At 44.5% G+C, this 18,446-nt stretch overlaps 1 protein-coding gene across 1 annotated transcript in view; it reads left to right on the top strand.

Annotated features, from left to right (window-relative positions):
• The window catches only part of SPAG16 (sperm associated antigen 16), a 332,745-nt gene extending 314,414 nt beyond the window's left edge, over positions 1 to 18,331 (top strand). The window contains exon 16 of the mRNA XM_015867952.2: positions 18,002 to 18,331. Within this exon, the coding sequence (XP_015723438.1) occupies positions 18,002 to 18,216 (215 nt within the window). The 3' untranslated portion in view covers positions 18,217 to 18,331. The remainder of the gene's footprint in view (positions 1 to 18,001) is intronic.
• The last annotated feature ends 115 nt before the right edge of the window (positions 18,332 to 18,446 follow it).

Genomic DNA, 18,446 nt, shown 5'->3' on the forward strand with positions numbered 1-18,446 from the left:
AATGATGCGTGTCTTTAGTTTTCTTCAACAACTGGGCATCAATGTACGTATTCCCCTCTACACGCAGCTCGAAAACAGTATAGAGGGTATTGGGAGGTAGAAGAACATAAAAACTGATTCTTGCTTCTTATTTTTAAGTTGTATCTGCTGGCTTTGTTTAGTTTCCTTTTGCCTCAATTTGTTTTTACAGCACGTTTATTTTTTCCTGTTGGCACAACGTTTCCTAGATTCATGTTCCTTAATCCTTTATTGGCTCACCCTCGTTTGCATCCATCTCCACTTTGACTTTCTTTGTTCCCTTTTCGTGTTTTTTCTGCCCTAGTTTGGTAACTTTTCCCCATCCTTTCCAAGATACCAGCCGCTCTCTTTGCTGCCTTCCAATAATAGAAGCGCACTCCCTCTGACACTAAGGAGATAACCCCTTTGTGCGTGTCCCTTTCTCGCTAAGCGATACAGACAACTCTCAAGCAATGACAAAAGCCAGCTAAGCGGTGATGAAATACAAACATTTTCTGGCATGCTGAGGAAGCCTGCCTGGAGCAGAGGCTGGGCTGCTGTGATTGATTTGCCGGTAGGATCCGCAGGGAGGGATGGAGCTGTCCAAGTGGTAAGAGTCTTTACGAGCAGCGCAGATGACAGACTTAAGACAAGCCCTAAGGAGTGTGTCTTTGAAATTTAATAACATAAGAAGAAAAAGATTCCACACTTCACTAGCAAATCTAATGCTACACGGTAAAAGCATTATGAAGCTTTTTTTTTTTTCTTTTTCCTTTCTTTTTTTAGAAAAAGACAGGGGGACGTTTTAGGAAAGTTGATTAAGAATGTGGTTTCCACGTTGCTTCATTTTAGGAAATCATGCTGATGGCTGATGTACATTTTCCTGCACTTTATAACTTCTGCAGTGTATTAATTTTCCTTGCTGGGGAAGATGTCGTTCAAGAAGATTTGGGGGGGAGAAAGGGGGCCTGACATCCTTATTATGCTGTCACATCGAGACTGCTTCTTCAGACTCTTCAAGGTCTGTGTCTCTGGAAGAGTGACAGACTAATAGGTTCTATTCTTAAATTCAAAGTATCATTGATAGCGCACCATGCAATTTATCTTTAAAATAAAATAAAAAAAAAAAAGTGGAAAAAAAATCTGCTGATAAATAGTTGCAGAAAGTCACTGGGAGATAGCTGAATAAAATTGAATTTCTCCTATCTTGCAAAAATATAAACACAAAGTATTGACATGCTTGGCTCCGGCTGCCTGTATCTTCACAGTGTAGGACCAGATGTAATTACCTACGTACTGTGAATTTCATTCCCATCACAGAATCTTGAGGCAGGAATATCGAATGCTCCCAAGCCTGCAAGCAACCACGGCATTTCCAATGGGAATAATGACTTTGGATGACATGATCCATTGTGGCGTGAAATAAGTTCACGTCGTTACACATATCTGGGAGAAGCACAAACAGGGTTTAATAACGTAGAGATAAATGAAACACAAAACATGTATTTATTCTCCATCAGGCCCTTAAGATCAGAAATCTGGAGCTTGGCAGTAGTGGGAGCAGACAGAGATGACTCTTGAGACTCAGCGTTGCTGGTATTTTGCCTCTGATGCCTTGGTTTTAAAACCCAGCTGTGGATTTCCAGCTGTGAGTATGCAGTAAATGTTGCTAGACCTGCATTTTAGAGAGTTACAGATAAACAGCATAAGCGAATGAGAAGCAAAAGCTTTGATAGTACGGGGAATTTGCCTAAACAATTCAGGTAGTCGGTGAATTACCTGCTCCTGCTAAATGAATAACTCTTACTTAAAACCGTTCCGGTTGGCCCCAGACTGTGCAAACTAGGCAATATAAATGCAGCTGGTAGAGTTCATTCACATACAAACGAGATGAGTAAAAATGAATCTCCGTTCTTTAAGCAAATCAGATGCGTTCACAACATTGTCTTTGTTTTGCTCTGTCGTGAAATTGCAGAATAGATGGGAAGGAAATGAGAATGCTGAATTGTGAAGCGATGGCAAGAATGTATGGGCAGACAGCTTCATGCTTCAACTCGGGATATCACAGCACTTACTTGGCAGGCTGTTATTCCTAACTCCTTCCTGCTGCTGCCTAGCTACTTTTCTAATGGCCGGTATCAATCAGCCAATTCCATTTCACATTGCATTCCGGAAATCAGTGGGAACCAGGCATTGTTGCTGGAGGAGCACCACCCCGTGGCACTGTCACCCAGGGGAGATCTTGGCTGACAGTTGTTAAGGATCCTTTCTTTCTCTATGACACAACCCCATAGTTGGTCTTCGGTCCCTCAACCAAATCCTTTAGACCTCCAGACAGAACATTCCTCTTGTCTGGAAGAAATCAAAGCAGTTTATGCCTCTTAGTTGATATTACACACTTAAAAATAATTTACCAGTCCGGGTACAACCAGGTTAATGTGAAATTGTTTCAGGTTTCTATACTTTCCTTTACTCTTAAGTTGCAGTGAGCAGGGTGTAAGAGGCAATCAGTATGCATCAAGAAATCTCAGACTTTTTTCCTTTTGATTGTTCTCGTACTTAAAACTTAGGCCAAGTTTTAGAACGACTGCAGGTTTTGTGTCTGGGTTTTGAGGTGCTGAAATGGAATTTTGGGGAGGGAAGAACACCAGGAAGCAATGCAAGGCCGGGGGGACCACGTTCTGTTTTCAGACCAGCAAAGCTGGAGGAGCTGAACTGAGATAGAGGTGGCAGACTGCAGCTGGTGTGGATTGATAGCTCGTTCTGAGAGCCAGGGAGTGGATTACGCTCCTCGATTTGCCAGCTCTTCATCTCTGCTGTGTGTAACGGTACTCTTTTTCATTTCATAATTAATTCAAATAGAGTACAAGTAACTAATGAAAATATGATTGAAATACAGTTGTGCAGAAGACAAATGGATCTGTGAATGGCATGTACAGGCAATGGATGATGCTAACTGTTTGTAATATGCCTGTGCTTTTCAGAGGAATTAAAGTCTTACCCCATGAATCCTGCTGAGGGAGTCTGTGTGATGAGAACTGATCCGTGTAGCATGAAGAGAATTTCAAAAGCAGGTTTACTGGCTTGATTTAATGTTCTCAGAAAGAGATTCAGGCCCTAATCCTGAGTTTACCATTGATTTCTTTTGTTCTTTCAGATTCAATGCTAAACACTTTGCTCTGACTTAAATATTTGCGTCGCTGGTTTTCAGGTGCTATGGAAAAGTGGGATTGTAATTTTTGGGCAGAACCTCACTTTATCATCCACAACTATCCGTGGGCTTTTCTTTTTTTCCTAGCTTGGTTTTGAGTTTAAAAGTTTCTTTTTATTGCTTTGAAATAGTAGTTCCAGATTTCCTGAAAAGCATCGGCATCCAGGCCAGGAGAAACCTGCAGAAGCTTTGCTGGTGTTGTGCACAGGGCAGTTTCATCACAAATGCTCTTTCTGCTTCCAGCTGCTCAGCTTCTAAATCAAACTAAAAGCAGTTATTCAATCACCTCTGTGTGAATGTGCAGTAGTGAAGTCTTGGATTGGTTCTGTTTCCGCTTTATGCAACTGGTTCTTAGTTAATGCACTTTAGCCATAATTGCTTTTCGATAGAGCGGATCAGATGATTAATTTAAACTGTATTTATAATAACAAAAGAATCCCATGAATTCTGTGTTAATCCATAGATTGTGAGTGTTAAATGATTTTCTCATGCTACTTATTACAATTACTTGATGTCTTTAGGACCTCTGATTTCATCAGTGATTCACCCATGGATTGTTATGGTGCAAAACCAGACTTCTCAGCATAGAACTTTCTAGGTGAATGAGGTGCTGAGAGACAGGCAAGGTGACTCATGGGCAGTGTCATAGAAGGAGTGTGGCTGGAAGGAGGTGGAGCTGAGGCTCTTGTTCTGTTTGTGGGCTATGAGGAGCAAGGGAGCCTGGTGAAGGCTCGCTCCTGAGCTTGAAGCGCAGAGCACAGAGTGCTTGGATAGAGGTTTAATGGTGAGTTTTCTCAAGGAGTATTTCATCTGAGCTCTGCTTTAAGTGCTTCCCCTGATTTTGCAAGCAGAAATGAGAATCAAGAAACAAACTCTTTAAAATCAAGCATATTAGGCCAGTTTTCACTGTTAGCGGAATTGGCGTCCACTAATGCGTTTATATCTGAAGTTAAAGTCTTGGCCCTTAGCCTGTGAGCAGCAGTTTATGACCATTCTGGATACAGTTCAGAGCTATGCTAAGTGGTTCCATTTGAAAGACATTTTTCAATTACAGAAAAAACAATTTTGGGAAAAGGTTCTGTTTAAAAGTGCCTGTTGAAATTCCATTTATGCATGCTGGCCTAGCTACTTTGGTTAGGTTGTTAAAGCTCTTGTGGAAAAAAAAACTCCCTACCTCGCTAACAAGCCTGTTAGCACTGTACAAGGCATGGCACAGATGAATATGAATAAACATTTGGAGATATATATCAGGGATCCACAGTTTGTGTATGAAAGTTGTGGCTGCTTTTCTCCTTGCTGTTGCTGCAATTAAACCTCAATCCTGAGCATCTTAACTTTGCAGAAAGTGTAGAAGCAGACTTGAAAGCTGTTGAAATGCTTGAACTCAGGCTAACAAGGACAAGACAGCACCAAAAGTTTCTTACTGAAACATTTTATCTGCCCCATGCTGGCTGCAGCTGCACATTGGGCAGTGCAGGACTGCAAGGGGCTGCCAGTCTGGAAGCATCATTGTGGCCACTGCCCTCATGGCCATTGAAAAGCAGAAGGTATGGAAAGGCAGGGTGACCTAGGGAGCCTGTAGCTCTTGTGTTTCTGGGGCCTGGGAGAGATCCTGCTGAATAGAGCCAGGTGTAAAAGTAGGGAGCACAAGGAGCACAAGGAGCACCCAGCATCTGGCTGACACTGCTGCAGTGCTGGTGCTGCTACAGGTCTTTGTAGGCTGTGAGCAGTGCCTGCTGGGGCCCCAGGGCTGTCTGTCTTGGGGAGCTTGGGAGCTGTGTGCTTTGTGGCTCTGCTGCCTGCAGGCTCCTCTCTGGCCCAGCACATGTTCTCTGCATGGTTTGGGTACCTGGGCTGCTCCTCTTGGGGGCTCTTAATCTGAGCCTCCTGCAGGCTAGGGCCAGGGGCAGCCACAGCTCTTCTCTTCTGGGATGCTCTTTGCTTGCAGCACTCCAGCAGCCCTGGGTAATCTCTCCTGAAGAGTGGGCAGGAAGGAGTAAAGGAATAACTGCAAAAGGTAAAGGAGAAGAGTTAGGTGGTGTCAGTGTGGGGCTGAGGGACAGCAAGATATGGGAACAAGGGCTGCTAAAGGCTAAGGGCAAATGTGGGTATGGATGAGGCTTATGCATGTCTTAATTTTAGCTGTGATGGAATTGTGTTGTTCAGAGTGCCTGGTATGATGCTGTGGTTTGCTTCTAGGAGATAAAACTGTTAACAGCACTCTGATGTCTGTGGTTGATACTAAGCAGTGCTGTAGAAAACCAATGGAAAAGTGAACGAACTATGTGGCGCTGAGCCACCTGCCAGGTATCACCACACCAGTGGGTCACTTCAGACCTATTGCTCAGGCTGACTGAGACAAGATATTGTGTGAGTTTATTGTGAGGGCCGGTTTGTTTGGGGACCAGTGGGTGCCCTTACCTTCCTATGAGCAGCAGTGGCTTCTCCCTCAGCCAGAAACTCAGGAAGGGACAGATCTTTCCAGGTTCCATGGCACTTTGGTGAAGCCATAACAGTTGAGCTGGCAAACAAAGCTCTCAATGCTTGTACAGCCAAATGTTCTCACAGGCGCTTCCTTGGCCAGGACTTCCACTGTGAACATTTGTTCCTTGATCACAAGGTAGTTTTGTCCATGCACCCACCAGATGCTCTTCACTTGGTCACTTTCGGCCAGTACCCAGAGTTTCTGTGGGAAGCTGAGGGGTGAGAAGACACTGGCTTGGCCAGCGCTTTCCTTGGTAGAGCTCAGAAGGAAACCTTTGGTTTCATCTTCATCAGGAAATGTTTGTGAGTCTTTCACTTCCACTCTTAATGTTCCAGCAGCATGGCCAGCTGGTGCTTGGTTCTGAGCTGCTGGGTTAGTGGAAGTGGAGCATGAGCTCTCAAACAGCTCCTCCAGATCAGAAGCTGTTTCTGCAGCTGATGCCTCTATTTCAGTGTCTCTTGTCTGGTTTGAACCAAAGACTGAGTGTGCACCCACTTGTGCAGCAATCCAGTGTCTGCCCTGCCTGCTGGAATCTGCCAGCACTGCCTGGTGGTTCCAGATGCTCAAGTGTTACCATGACACCCTTGTGTGGGCACTGTGATGTGAGCGTTCGGTGCCCAAGGCTGGGCTGGAGCTGCCCAAGCCAGTGTCACTTGTTGCCAGGGATGTTCCACTGGTCACAGGGATGTTCTCTGAGCCTTTTAAATCACACCCATGAAGCGCCTTTTCTGAAAAGTTGAGGTGTGATTTAGGGGTAATGTCTGGATGTAGGGCTGGAGTGCATGCTAAGTTTGCAGACAGCACTAACCAGGAGGAGATCTTGAGCTACTCCATTTCAAGGAGACCTTGCAAAGGTATTTGTGCAGCCTTGTTTAGTGGGTGGTGTCCAGCCTTTAGCAGGGGAGTTGGAATTCCATGGTCTTGTAGGTCCCTTCCAACTCAAACCGTACTGTGATCGCCTGATCTATGGTTTAGTCTAATCTAATGGAATGGCTGTGGAAGCTGCAACAATATGAAGTTTACCAGGAGCCTGTGCTGAATTGTGCCAGTGGGGCAGCCCTGGCTCTAGGTACAGACAAGGGAATGGGTGGCCAGAGAGCTGCCCCAGGATAGGGATCTGGGGGCTCTAGTGATGGCATATGTTTCAGTGTCAGCTGTTTTCCACAGGGCCAGAAGGGCCAGCCCTACCCTGGGGTGCATCCCTCCCAGCTCAGGATATTCTTGTATTCTGTGAGATTGTTTTTGAAGTTGTTACCTGACCATTCAGATTGTAGAGACTGTGCCATACTCTTTCAGAGCTCTGGTGACTTTTCAGGCAATGGATAAGCATTCCATAAAGAATTAGAAATGTTTGGGCTTTGAATAAAAGCGGTAATGTGCCGATCCATGACAACAAATGAAACACAGTTCTTATATTTCCAGCATTTAATGGATAAGATATGCCATAAAGCTGTCAGAAGTGTGAACCCTTCTTAAAACCTTGGCAGGGAGCTGCATCTGAAGCGCTATAAATCTGCGAAATCTGTAATGTATCATACAGTGTGCATTTTTGGTGGGTTTTTGTTTGTTTTTTACTAGTACTTGAGCGTGGTATTACCGGATGTTTTGCATATACCTGATGCTGTAAGAACTGTATAAGCTTCGGATCCTTTTTCAACACTCCATAGCTACGTCCCATTACCTCGCCGTAGACTGTTATTGGATGCTATCCAGTGCTCCAGTATTAGTGTCATAAATGCCTCCATGACATACGACATTTGTTACACTCGACAGCAGCATTCATTACTGCAAGCAGCAGCAGCCGGGCCACGTTTCCTTCCATTATTTAGCCATCACTGGACGAGAGGTGAGCACTTTGGCAGCAGGAGGAGCAGGGCAGCCCAGGGTGGCGACACTGTGTGTTATCTCCGATGGCTGTCGATGCTTTGTGCTCACATGTAGCCGGGAAATCTGTTGACTCACAGCAGTAAACACCTTTGTTATTATTTATGACCTTTTTTAATAATGCCTCAAGGCTCTGCTGGGCAGGCTGTAAGAGTCCTGCCCCAGCCAGCCCGAGGAGATAAGCTGCACAAAGCAGGGCTATCGCTTTGCATCGCAGTCAGGGAGCAGTGCATGGAGAAATGAAGTGCTGGGAACTGCAGGGAACAAGGCTCTTGCTGGAGCTGTCTCTGCTTCAGTGCCATGTCTCTCTGCTGCACTTGCTGGTGGATTTGTGCCTATGAAAGTTAGTAGGTTCCTGCAGACAGTGTTCCTTGGCAATCTGAGTGCTAAGGGCTTAGATTGTTTTTCATTCTTTTCCATGAATCAGAACTCTCTGGGCACTAATACAGACCGTAAGAAGCTAGATGAGTATGTAGCTGGTTCATTCTGCTGCACTGGGGGACTAGAGCAAAGAGTTACAGAGTCCAGGCAACTATAGAATGGCCTGGGTTGAAAAGGACTTCAGTGCTTATCCGGTTTCAACCCCCGTGCTATGTGCAGGGTCACCAAGCACCAGACCAGGCTGCCCAGAGCCACATTCAGCCTGGCCTTGAATGCCTCCAGGGATGGAGAGTGCAGATTTTCCACCTGTGCAGTGAGTGCCATCAGTGCCTCAGGCTTTTGCCTGGTTTGGGCTCCTGTTCTTCTCTCTTGGTTTCATATTGGATCAGAAAAGTTGCACAGTGCAGAAAACAGTGCTGCCCATTGTGCTCATCTGCTGTAGCAGGAGACCTGCAGACAAACAGTCCAGGCCTGTGTTAGGCAGCTGAGTTTCACCTTTCCCTGTCACTGAATGAGGCTTACACATACTGCAGCTCCCCTCTCAAAGAGCCACAAAAAGAAAGTTTCAGAAAGTGAACTAGTGTGAGCTTTGTGGGACGTAAAGAATTCATTTGACTAATGCAACTCTGCCCTAGGTTTCTGCCAGCAGCATTTTATAGCACGGGACTCTGAGGGCACAAAAGCCAGGATTTCTTAGCAGTGTAAGGCTAATGATTAAAGTGTGTGTGCTGGCAGTCACGGGAGCAGCACCGGAGGAGGAAGCGCACGCCTTTCTCTTTGGCGTTCTGACAGCATGATATTAAAGACCTGCAAGTGTCAGAAGACGGAGGAAATCAGCTGGCCTCTCTGACAGTTCTTACAGTGTAGTGTCTATGCTGTCAAGACAGTGAATATGACAACCTTGAGAAATGACAATAATAGGAATGTTTAGGAAAGGGAACAAGCCTAATAGTGATGCCGCTGTTGACAATAACATGCTTATGTTAGAAGTCAATTCTTTGAGCTTTTGTAGGCATTGAAGAATTTATGGATCTTGTTTTTCTATGCCTGGTTTCTCTTTTTCTTTTTGTACCCTTACTGTCTGTCTATTTTTACTATCATGGTAAAATAGTGCTTAGTTGAAATGTGGAAAAAAGCTCGTTGCTCTGTAATGCTCTGTTTCGCTTGAATTATCAGGGTAGCGCAGGCAGCATCTGAGAGCTCCGTTATATTAGATACTGAGCAAACACCAGGAAAGAGAGGATTAAAAATCACATTATTTTAATTCAGGAAAGCTTAGAAAGAGGTGAAAATAAACCAACTTACGAGCTTGGAGAGCTGAAGTTGGAGAAGGCTAAGGATGGTATTGAACCCACCTTTCTGGCTGCATACAAGTGAAGTAAGTTGTTGAGGCTGACCATGGGGCTAGCTGTGGAGCCTACAGGGCAGGGAAACCTCAGGCTAAGTGAGAGGCTTTTGGGGAGCGGAAGCTTCTTGGTGGACAAAACATCATCCTCCAAGCATGAAAGAGTAGTGATAACAACAGGAAGCTGTAGGGACAGAAATGAAGTGTTTCCTGATGCTATTTGGAGATGAGTCCGTTGTCTTGGAGCTATTAGGATTACACTGACTATGCATGGGATCTGCTTTGCTACCATGTGCTGCTTAGGTTATGGATTGTTGCTACAGCATGAATATTGCCCCAGATCATTAAGAATTGGGTTTAATAGAGGTCATTGCTTATATAAGTGTGACTTTCAGTGGCTTTTACATACCTCAGGGTGCCTGCAAATGCCTGGTCACAATCAGCAGCTCTGCAATACACCAGACTGCCATCAGAGCAATTAGGGAATTTCTTCCTATTTCTTTCTCAAATTTTCTTGAGCTGCCCATTTGCAGGCTTCAAGCAGGATTTAAATCTCTCCCCCTGCCTCAGCTGTCTGCAGATGAGATATATCGAGTCCCTCCATGGCGGTGCGCAGTCACTTGTGATAGATGTCTGAAATCAGTGGGTGAGTTGCTTTGAAAATTAAGATGTTCTCACTGGATTCTGCTCACCTGGAGCCCATGGGAATGAACTGCTCTCCATTTCTGCTGTGGGATAGCAAAGGTAGATGAGATGAATCCCACCCTGTGTCAAAATGCTATTATGCATCTGGTCATTCACATTGAGTTAATGGCAAGAATGCTGCACAAGCTGTCCAAGGGAAAAATAATTCATTGCTCACATCCAGCTCTCCTCTTCCATAACATAAGCCTATCCATCTCATCATTTGGGAAAGGAAGGACCAAAGAGGCTTTAACCGAATGGCTGCAGGCACCTGAAAATAGAGAGTGGGGAAGGAGAAAGAATAGAAAATTAATGAGAGGTTATCTCATATTCTCTGAATGCCTTTAAAGCGGCGTTTCCATTAGTCAGAGCTCAGTTCCTGCATGCTTGGAATTCTCGTCTTTATATTTTCTCAGCTCCGCTGAACACCTAAAAATGAGACATATATTGATGCCCAAAATGCATACATAGCAGTCAAGTAGGAAGTTCAGAGGAAAGCATGTTTTCACACTAAAATCTATATTCAGGGATCTCGCTTGTCGCAGAAACCAGAATAAATTTCAATTTGTGGTGACAGCAGTTTTGCTGTAACTTAATTTTTCCGAGTTAACCCATCAGTAAGTTTTATATTTTAAATGAAAATTTTTATTTAAAATAAGAGCGATGGTATTTTTCTTCTCAGGCTCTTGAAACAGCAAGAAACCAGTGAATGTGTTACGGAGATAATGTTACATGCAGCGCAGTTGTGGATGTGCTGCTTCTGATGTAGGCATTTGAGAGGAGAGTAAGACTTGTTGTTCACAATAAGATTTTAGTGCTACTGAGGTCACCTTCTCTGAAGATGCTCCGCTAACAAGAATTGAGGAGCTCCTGGCAGTGCCAGCTCCCTGCTGTGCCAGCATTGCTGGGCACAGTTCCCTTCCATGGGGATGTGAAAACCAAACACTGTATTCTAAAATCTGAGGTCTCCCAAGAGCTCAGTGGGACTGAGGTCCCACACTTGGAAGCAGCCCAAGGATTGCTGCCAGAGTGCCATCTTGCCTTGCTCCTCATCTTGCTTTTATCCTCAAGGCACTTGACTTGAAGATGCACCCACATATAGATTGCAAAGGTTAATGCTGAAATCTATTTGTGTGCGTGGTCCCTTGGGAGAAATTTTCAAGAGAAAGAAGTCCAGTTCTGGACAGAAGATGGAAGTTCTCTTACCCTTTCATTCTTAATATGTTATTTTTTAGTATCTTCTGAATGTATCCAAGAGTTCCTTGAATTCTTCCAAACAGACTTGGACATCTTGAAGACTCTGCTCCTAAAGTTTCTGCCCTTTCTGTTTTGTTTTAAAACTATTTTCAAAATCCCAAATGCCATCAAAAGGCCAAATAAAATCAAATAGAAACAAGCTCAAGTCCAGCTGAAAGGGAGCTTTACAGTAATGGTCCGGGTCTAGGAATCCTTACAAAAAGCTTAAAGTTCTTTTATATGAAGGATTTTCTTCTATCAGATAAATGCTTTCTTTGCTATAAGTGACTTTCTGGTGATTTTTTGATTGAAAAAGGATTTGTTGAGTCCTGAGATCTGTTTAAGCTCTGGAAATAATGCCCCTTCATTTTGGTTGCATTTCTCTCTCAGTAAGAAGTGAAGTCCCCAGTGCCTACTGGCCAACCATCTCTCTGCAGTCCTGCTATGCTGCACACTTATATCTCATCCAAGACAGATCTCTGCACACATACTTGTATCGATACACTGCACGGGCAGTTCGGATTCTTCTGTCTTCCAAGGAAATTGCTTTCCATCTTTGCCAACTTAGAATGAGCAGTTTGACTAAGGTACTTCAGTGCACTTGCTTTTTTTTATTGCTTTCTTTAAATACTTGCGTTTAAGAAACCTGCACTGTATGCCCCCACCCAGTCTATAAAGCTGCCTTTCTTTGTATCCGCTCTGATTATTGCCAAATGATAGTGAATTTGTTCATTACCAGTCCAGATACTATAACTCACTCTTGCTGTGATGAACTGGTATCAATTTCCCGATCCTACCATTGTCTAAGCAGATGATTACTGAGTTTGACTTCACCTGCATGAGGTGAGTCACAAGTTTAAGTGCATTTTGAGATTATTTTCTCCAGCATGTTTTGCCAATTCTCTGCCTATTTAAATACCTCAGAGAAGGGGAAAAAAGTCATTACACTAAAGAATGGCAAAGGTTTTTTGTTTTGATACCAATATATGAAAACCCTATATCAGCAGATTGTTGGACCTCTTCTCTCTTTCCCAGCTTTTGCCTTTTGGTCTCCATTATTAGGAATATTAAAGTGAATTACTGCCTGCTCAAGACTGTTCTTCTGTCCTCTCCCAGGAAAGACACAAATAAACACAGTGGGGAGGCAGAGGAAGGAGGAGGTTGCCGTCATTTCCAGGAGGGGAATAGTGAGGAAGATTTATTCCCAGTTGAGGTTGGACTTGGAACAGCATTAAAAAAGTGCATTCCTAAGCAGAACGTAGTTTGCATTTGGAAGATGAGCAATAATTGTTGTATTTGTTGAAAGCTGTTTATAGAACAAAAAAAACCCCAACAAAACAAGTAGAACATCTATCGTATGGTGAAGTCGGTTGCTTGGTAAATAACATTCTGCATGGTGTGACAGTAATGAAGAGTTTTATCTACAGCCGCTGCAATCATAGTTTGCAGCATCTGTTAAACGTTTTATTTACTCTTATTTAGACAAGCATGCTAACATTTGCATGAGGAATCTTACGCTGTAGTGTTTGGAAACCTTCCCATCTGCCTTTCTCTCCACCCTTCCAAGGGTTCTGCAAAGTCAATGCTTTGTCTTCGCCCCAAGTCAGACTGTGTGCCAGCTCATGAGCTGCTGCAGAGATGCTCCATGATTTCCCCCTACTCCCCAGGTGAGCACCCCAGTGCATGTTCTGCCACTGTTCAGGATGGTCAGAAGGCTGCTGTTGTGCTGTGCTGTGTCCAGGCTGGGCAGCGGGTCCCATTGGCTGGGGATGTTCTGGGTGTGCTTTGTGTTCCTGATCTCACTGAGCATGAGGAGCAGTGTGTCATCAATCTGAGTACCTCTGCGTGGTGCAGTGCATAGACCTGACTACAGACTCGGTCATCTGCTGCTGCCAGGATGCCTATAAAACATTTTGCTATGGCAAGGCAGCAGTATCATGGCTAATTAAGCTCATAATTGCCTGTAGCCTTGTCCTCCCTGATCTATTTTCTGCATTTGTTTTTGTGGTTGTTGTTTTGTTTTATAAATTAAGCTTAGACTGCAGACTGTTTGAGGCTGGGACTGGGGTGTTGCACCTTTTACATGCACAAGAAGGTGCCCTGACCCCCAGAGACTCCTTGGGCTGGGTGTCTGGGTGGCAGTGCACGTGGCTGCTGCTCCACTGATGACTAGAAGTACTTGAGCAGAGGGATGTATGCAATCCAGGAGGGCTGAGTGCCTGAATTCTAATATTATCCTGAGCAAAGATGCCTTGAAGAAAATCAAGGGATCAGTAGCCCTCGGTGAGCATGGTTACAGCAAAACCCTTCTCTGTATCGACTAACAATCATCATGTGCCTCTTCTGGGCTGGAGTTGAGAAGTTCTGAGTAATGACACTGGTTGAACCATTAATGGAAGTCCTTAAAATATAAGTTGTTTCTTGATACTTTCCATTTTGGGGCATCTTTCTTTTCAAAACAAAAACCAGAACCAAAACCAGATGCTGCTCTATGCGCATAGGAAAAATCAATGAATGGGATCAATATTCCCTCCACAGGTAATAAATGCTGAGAAGCATTTCTGTCTATCTAAATTGATCCTAGAGAATTCTTTAAATTGGTTCTGATGTGTATAAAAATCATTTCCCTATTGATCAAAGCTTTTCTTTCTTTAGTTCTTTGATACGTTATTTCATCTCTGCCATCAGTAATGGTCCCAGGCTTCTCTATGCAGTTATGTTAAACAGAGTATCTTAAATCCATGCGAGATCATGATTTTAATGAATCAGGAAATAACTGGACTTGCATCTTAGAAGATGGATGCTTTGCTTACAGTTAGGCAGCCTAAGTATTTTTAAACTGGCAAAGCCACTACTTCTGAATTACCTACAATAAAGCCTAAAATAGTGGCTGTGATTGTATTGGAAGCAATTGCCCAAATCCAGCATCCTTTACTCTGGGCATCACTGCTGCTGCTACAGGCAGGTGCCTTCTCTGCCTTTCTCTTTCCTTGTTCTGCTCTGTATCTGAGCAAGAACATCCCACTGTTGGGTAACCCAGCTCAAGGGTGTTCAGGCGACATCTTAAGGCTTTGGCCAACAGTGTTTATCAACTGTGGAGCCTAGTGCCTGCAATCTGACCTTCTCTTTCTGCCTTCCCAACCCAGAGGTGTCGCTGTCTCCAGCAAAGCACTGAATGTTGTCTTGGCAGGGTTTCATTCAAAATTCATTTTACAAAGAAGACAGTAATTGTGGCTGTGATTTCTATTAGGACCTTATGGAATATAAATTGTCAGGCTGTCTTTTGACAAGTGAAGGTCTTGTTCCCTCTACCCCAGGTAATTTGGTTCTATCAACCCAGCAAATTAATCTTGTCTGGTTTTGTGTTCTGAAGAAACGCAGTCACAAATTCCATTGCTTCAATGTACCAGCACTATTTGAAATGTAGCTCCCAGTTGAAATTAGGAGATGGGTTTTGTATTGTATCTGCGTACGTGGCTTTACCTTTGATAGTGTTCACGAAGCAACATAGATACTAATTGATTTTAAGGTCCAGTTCTGTTCTCAGAACAATGTTGAGATGTGTCTTTAGTTCCAGGAATAAAAGAGCGTGGCTGACTTTGATTGCTTTTATGAAGCACAAATATTTTTGCAGCCCAAAGAGCAGAACTGCCTTAGGAATTTATCAGTGCCCAAAGCAAAGGGCACTGCCAGGCTGAAGCCTGGACAGGCAACATGTGGTGCTGGGAACTGAGCCTGTTCTCTGGGGGATGCTGGGTGTGGAGATGTGCAGCAGGAGCTTGTTGTAATGCTGGAAACAAAAGGAGCAGGGAGGCACTGTTCACATGGGAAATTCAGTTGCATCCTAAAAGATATGTCCAGAAACACCATGTCCCATCTGCCGGCGGCTTCATGGGCTGCAGTGCAGCTTCCAGGTGGAGTGGGGTTCATAGAATCATGGAACTGTTTGGGTTAGAAGGGACCAAAACTGACAGGGTTTTGTCCACACCATGTGGGTGAAAGTCTGGGCTATTAAACCCTGTAGGGATTAGCAATGGGTTCCTCTGTGGGTCCCTAAGATGGAAGCATAGTTGCATCCTGGGCTTGGCTGCAGTGCAGGATGTGCATAGAGAGAAAAGATAAACAGCCAAATACATTTTAGCTCACATTTTTGGTGGGGTAAGTCACCATCCCTTTTAGTGACTGCTTGCACAGAAGTTGTTTATACCTTCCAGTGCTTTTGCTGCTATTCTTTCTACCTTTTCTAACTCACTGCATGCTTTTTGAAGCAAATGACCAGATGGTCAGAGCTTATGTTATTCTAAGGATGTAATAGGGGTACATCAGAAAAATTAATACCTCTGTTCTAGCAATAGGCACCAACAGATAAGATGTAATTAGTACAAGGGCTGCTACCATGGGGTCTCTTTGGCATGGTGATGTGCTCTGTCATCACTCCACCATCACAGGTGGAGGAGGAAGAATGAGCTCAGGGCTGGAGTTTGGGTTATCTCCCCATGTTGCTGGTCTGTGGGCGTACCAGCAGATCTGCAGCAGCTTTGCATGGGTTGGATGTCTTTGTAACCTTGAGTTTGAGATCTGGAGGTGCTCTGCATCTTCTAAGCAAAAACTGTTTTGATGCATTTCTGCATTACCTGCTGAGTGCAGTGGGTTTGCACAGACCTGCTCCACTCGACAGCATACCCAAAGGTGTATGAAGGGTTATCTTCAGGCTTCTGTCTTGCTCTGAGCGTTATATCAAAATATTACATTATAATGAGCAAAGTGTTATGGGTGTGTAGATCAGCGGTGATGTGATGGGTGTTGGAACAGGATCTCATTTGGTGCATTCCTCTCCCCTCTCTGCTTGTATCTGCAGTGCATCCTTCTGCTACAGAGCGAGGAGTTGCAGTGCTCGTAGCCAGCAGCAGCAATGCATCACGGGTGGTAGGCACCAAATGCATGGGAGATGAGATGCTACTCCTCAGCAGGGCTGCCCTCTGCACCCAAGCCCTTTCCCTGGCATGGGGAGATGTGCCATTTGCTGTCTCACCTCATAAGCTACTGGCAAGCTGCAGTTGTCCAAGCCTTCCTTTTATTTTTGTCTCCTTCCTGTCCTTCTCTGTTTTTAACAAGCACTTTGTTATGGCTTTGAGGAGGCTGAAAGTGACATTAACCCCCTGCCCAGCTGTTGTGGTGTCAGGGCTCCAGGAGAAATGGCATTTATTTGGCTCCTGGAGAAGTCATCCCAGCGACTGCCTGGAGAGCCTGGCTGCAAGTGAAATCCATATGCAGTGCTTCTGTCAGCAAAGACTCTTTCTGGAAGAGAGTTTGTAATAAATATTCACATCTGCTGTTTTGGACACTCTAATCCATCCTACAGATCTTTGCTGTGTCAGGCTTTGTTCTAGATGAGGAAACTGGGTAGTTGTAAAAGTTTGCAAATAGGGCATATTTATCATGGTTAGCTCTACCTTCCAGTTGCCTTTCCTGCAGAGGCATCCATGACTACACTAAGCATAATGCATGATTAAATATTCTCAATGCATTTGTGAGTAGCTTTAGACTGCATGTTTCTTTGGAGAGATGGAGAAGTGGCGTTGGTTTGCTTCCCAAGTTGTCAAGTGAGCCAATGTGGCAGTCATTGTTGTGAATTAGCCTGAGTGGAAGGACAATGTGTTTCCTGGATGAACAACATTGTATGGTCACAGCCAGCACCGTGGCTTGCATGGGATTCATGCTGGGAAGACAGATTCTTGTTGTCCCATTGGCTTTTTGGTGAAATCCTTACATGACTAAAGTGGCCCAAATATCTCCCATTTTTCACAAACTCCCCCCAAAATGATGGCTGTAGTGTCCAATGGACTTTGTCATTGTCAATATTACTTATTCCTCTGCTTTCAGAAGGAAAATACTGATACGTGAAAAGAGCTGTAATCGCTTGAAGGGTATTTTGAACTTGCTCCCAGTGGAATAAGGCATTTGGCATGACTGGATCTCTTTGCTGGGAGGACCACATTGGCTCTGAAATGAATGTGTCAATCCTTTCTTGTTTTTTCTCTTTGATTTCTTTTTGTTTTATTGTTTTAATTATTATTATTTTTCTGTATGTGGCACTCATGACTATGACAGTTAGTTTCCAAAAGGAGGGAGCCTCTATCTGGTTGCTGGGTAAATAAATGTGCTAAGCACGTCACTTAACACCGGGTACCCATGCTGGTATTTAAGCAGGAGGACAAGTGACTTTCTGCATCACTGGGAGTGATGAAACCTGGGTCTGCCTGGTTTGTCAATAAGTACATGGAAACTGCAGACCCTTTAGGACCTTTTAGACTTAGCCCTAGTTCTGTCAGAAGGCTTTTCCATAAGGCTCTGAAGGAGCGAGGCATTCGAGTTCAGTTGGATACCCAACCTCTCTGCAATTTGGCTGAGAACTGCTCTTTACTTTAGGGCAGTGCTGTCTAAGAAGAGCAACGTAACAGTGTGATTCTGATACCTCCAGCTATCAGTGGGACATCTGTTTCTCTGCTTCTCAGCCTGCATGTCAGAATCTGGCTCTAAATAATTGCACGCAAGTGGAATAGCTGCGCCCTTAATGAGTGGCATACCCAGGTCTCCAGATTCACTTAATCACTCTGAATCCAATCTCATTGTCATTGATCTACTCAACTTTCCCATCATTTATCTCAGCAAACGGAGGCATGCAAGACCTGGTTCATCTTTACACTGCCCAGCTCCAAACTTCCAGCACCACTGCCCTTGCCAAACCCGCTAACTTTGCTCTGTGTTTCCATTCCAGGTCACACCGTGGCCGTGGCGAGCAGCGATGGGGCTGTGAAGGTTGTGCAGCCGGGGCTGGCCCAGCTCCATAGCCTGCAGGGCTACGGCGAGACAGAAGTGCAGAGCGTGGCCTTCCATCACCTGGCAGAGCGGCTGCTCTCAGGGGCTGCCAACGGCACAGTCTGCCTCTGGACCTCAGAAGCCTCAGTGCTTTCCATGGAAGGAACAGCGTAGCAGAGAGGGCTTAGCGAAGCGTTTCCATAGTTAATGTTTGCAGGGGGCAGAGTTGCATGAGAAGAGTGTTACCCTGCTTTTTAACCCAATAAAAGCCCCGGTTTGGCTTTCTTTATGTTGTTTTCCCCAGCATCCAGCATCCCTCATTCGGTCGCTCCGGCAGAAATAGCTTTACAATGACGCCTAATGACAGAGCAGCCGAATTGCAGGGAGATCGATTGTGAGCGTAT

The sequence above is a fragment of the Coturnix japonica genome, chromosome 7 (assembly GCF_001577835.2).
Source record: "Coturnix japonica isolate 7356 chromosome 7, Coturnix japonica 2.1, whole genome shotgun sequence".
NCBI lineage: Eukaryota > Metazoa > Chordata > Aves > Galliformes > Phasianidae > Coturnix > Coturnix japonica.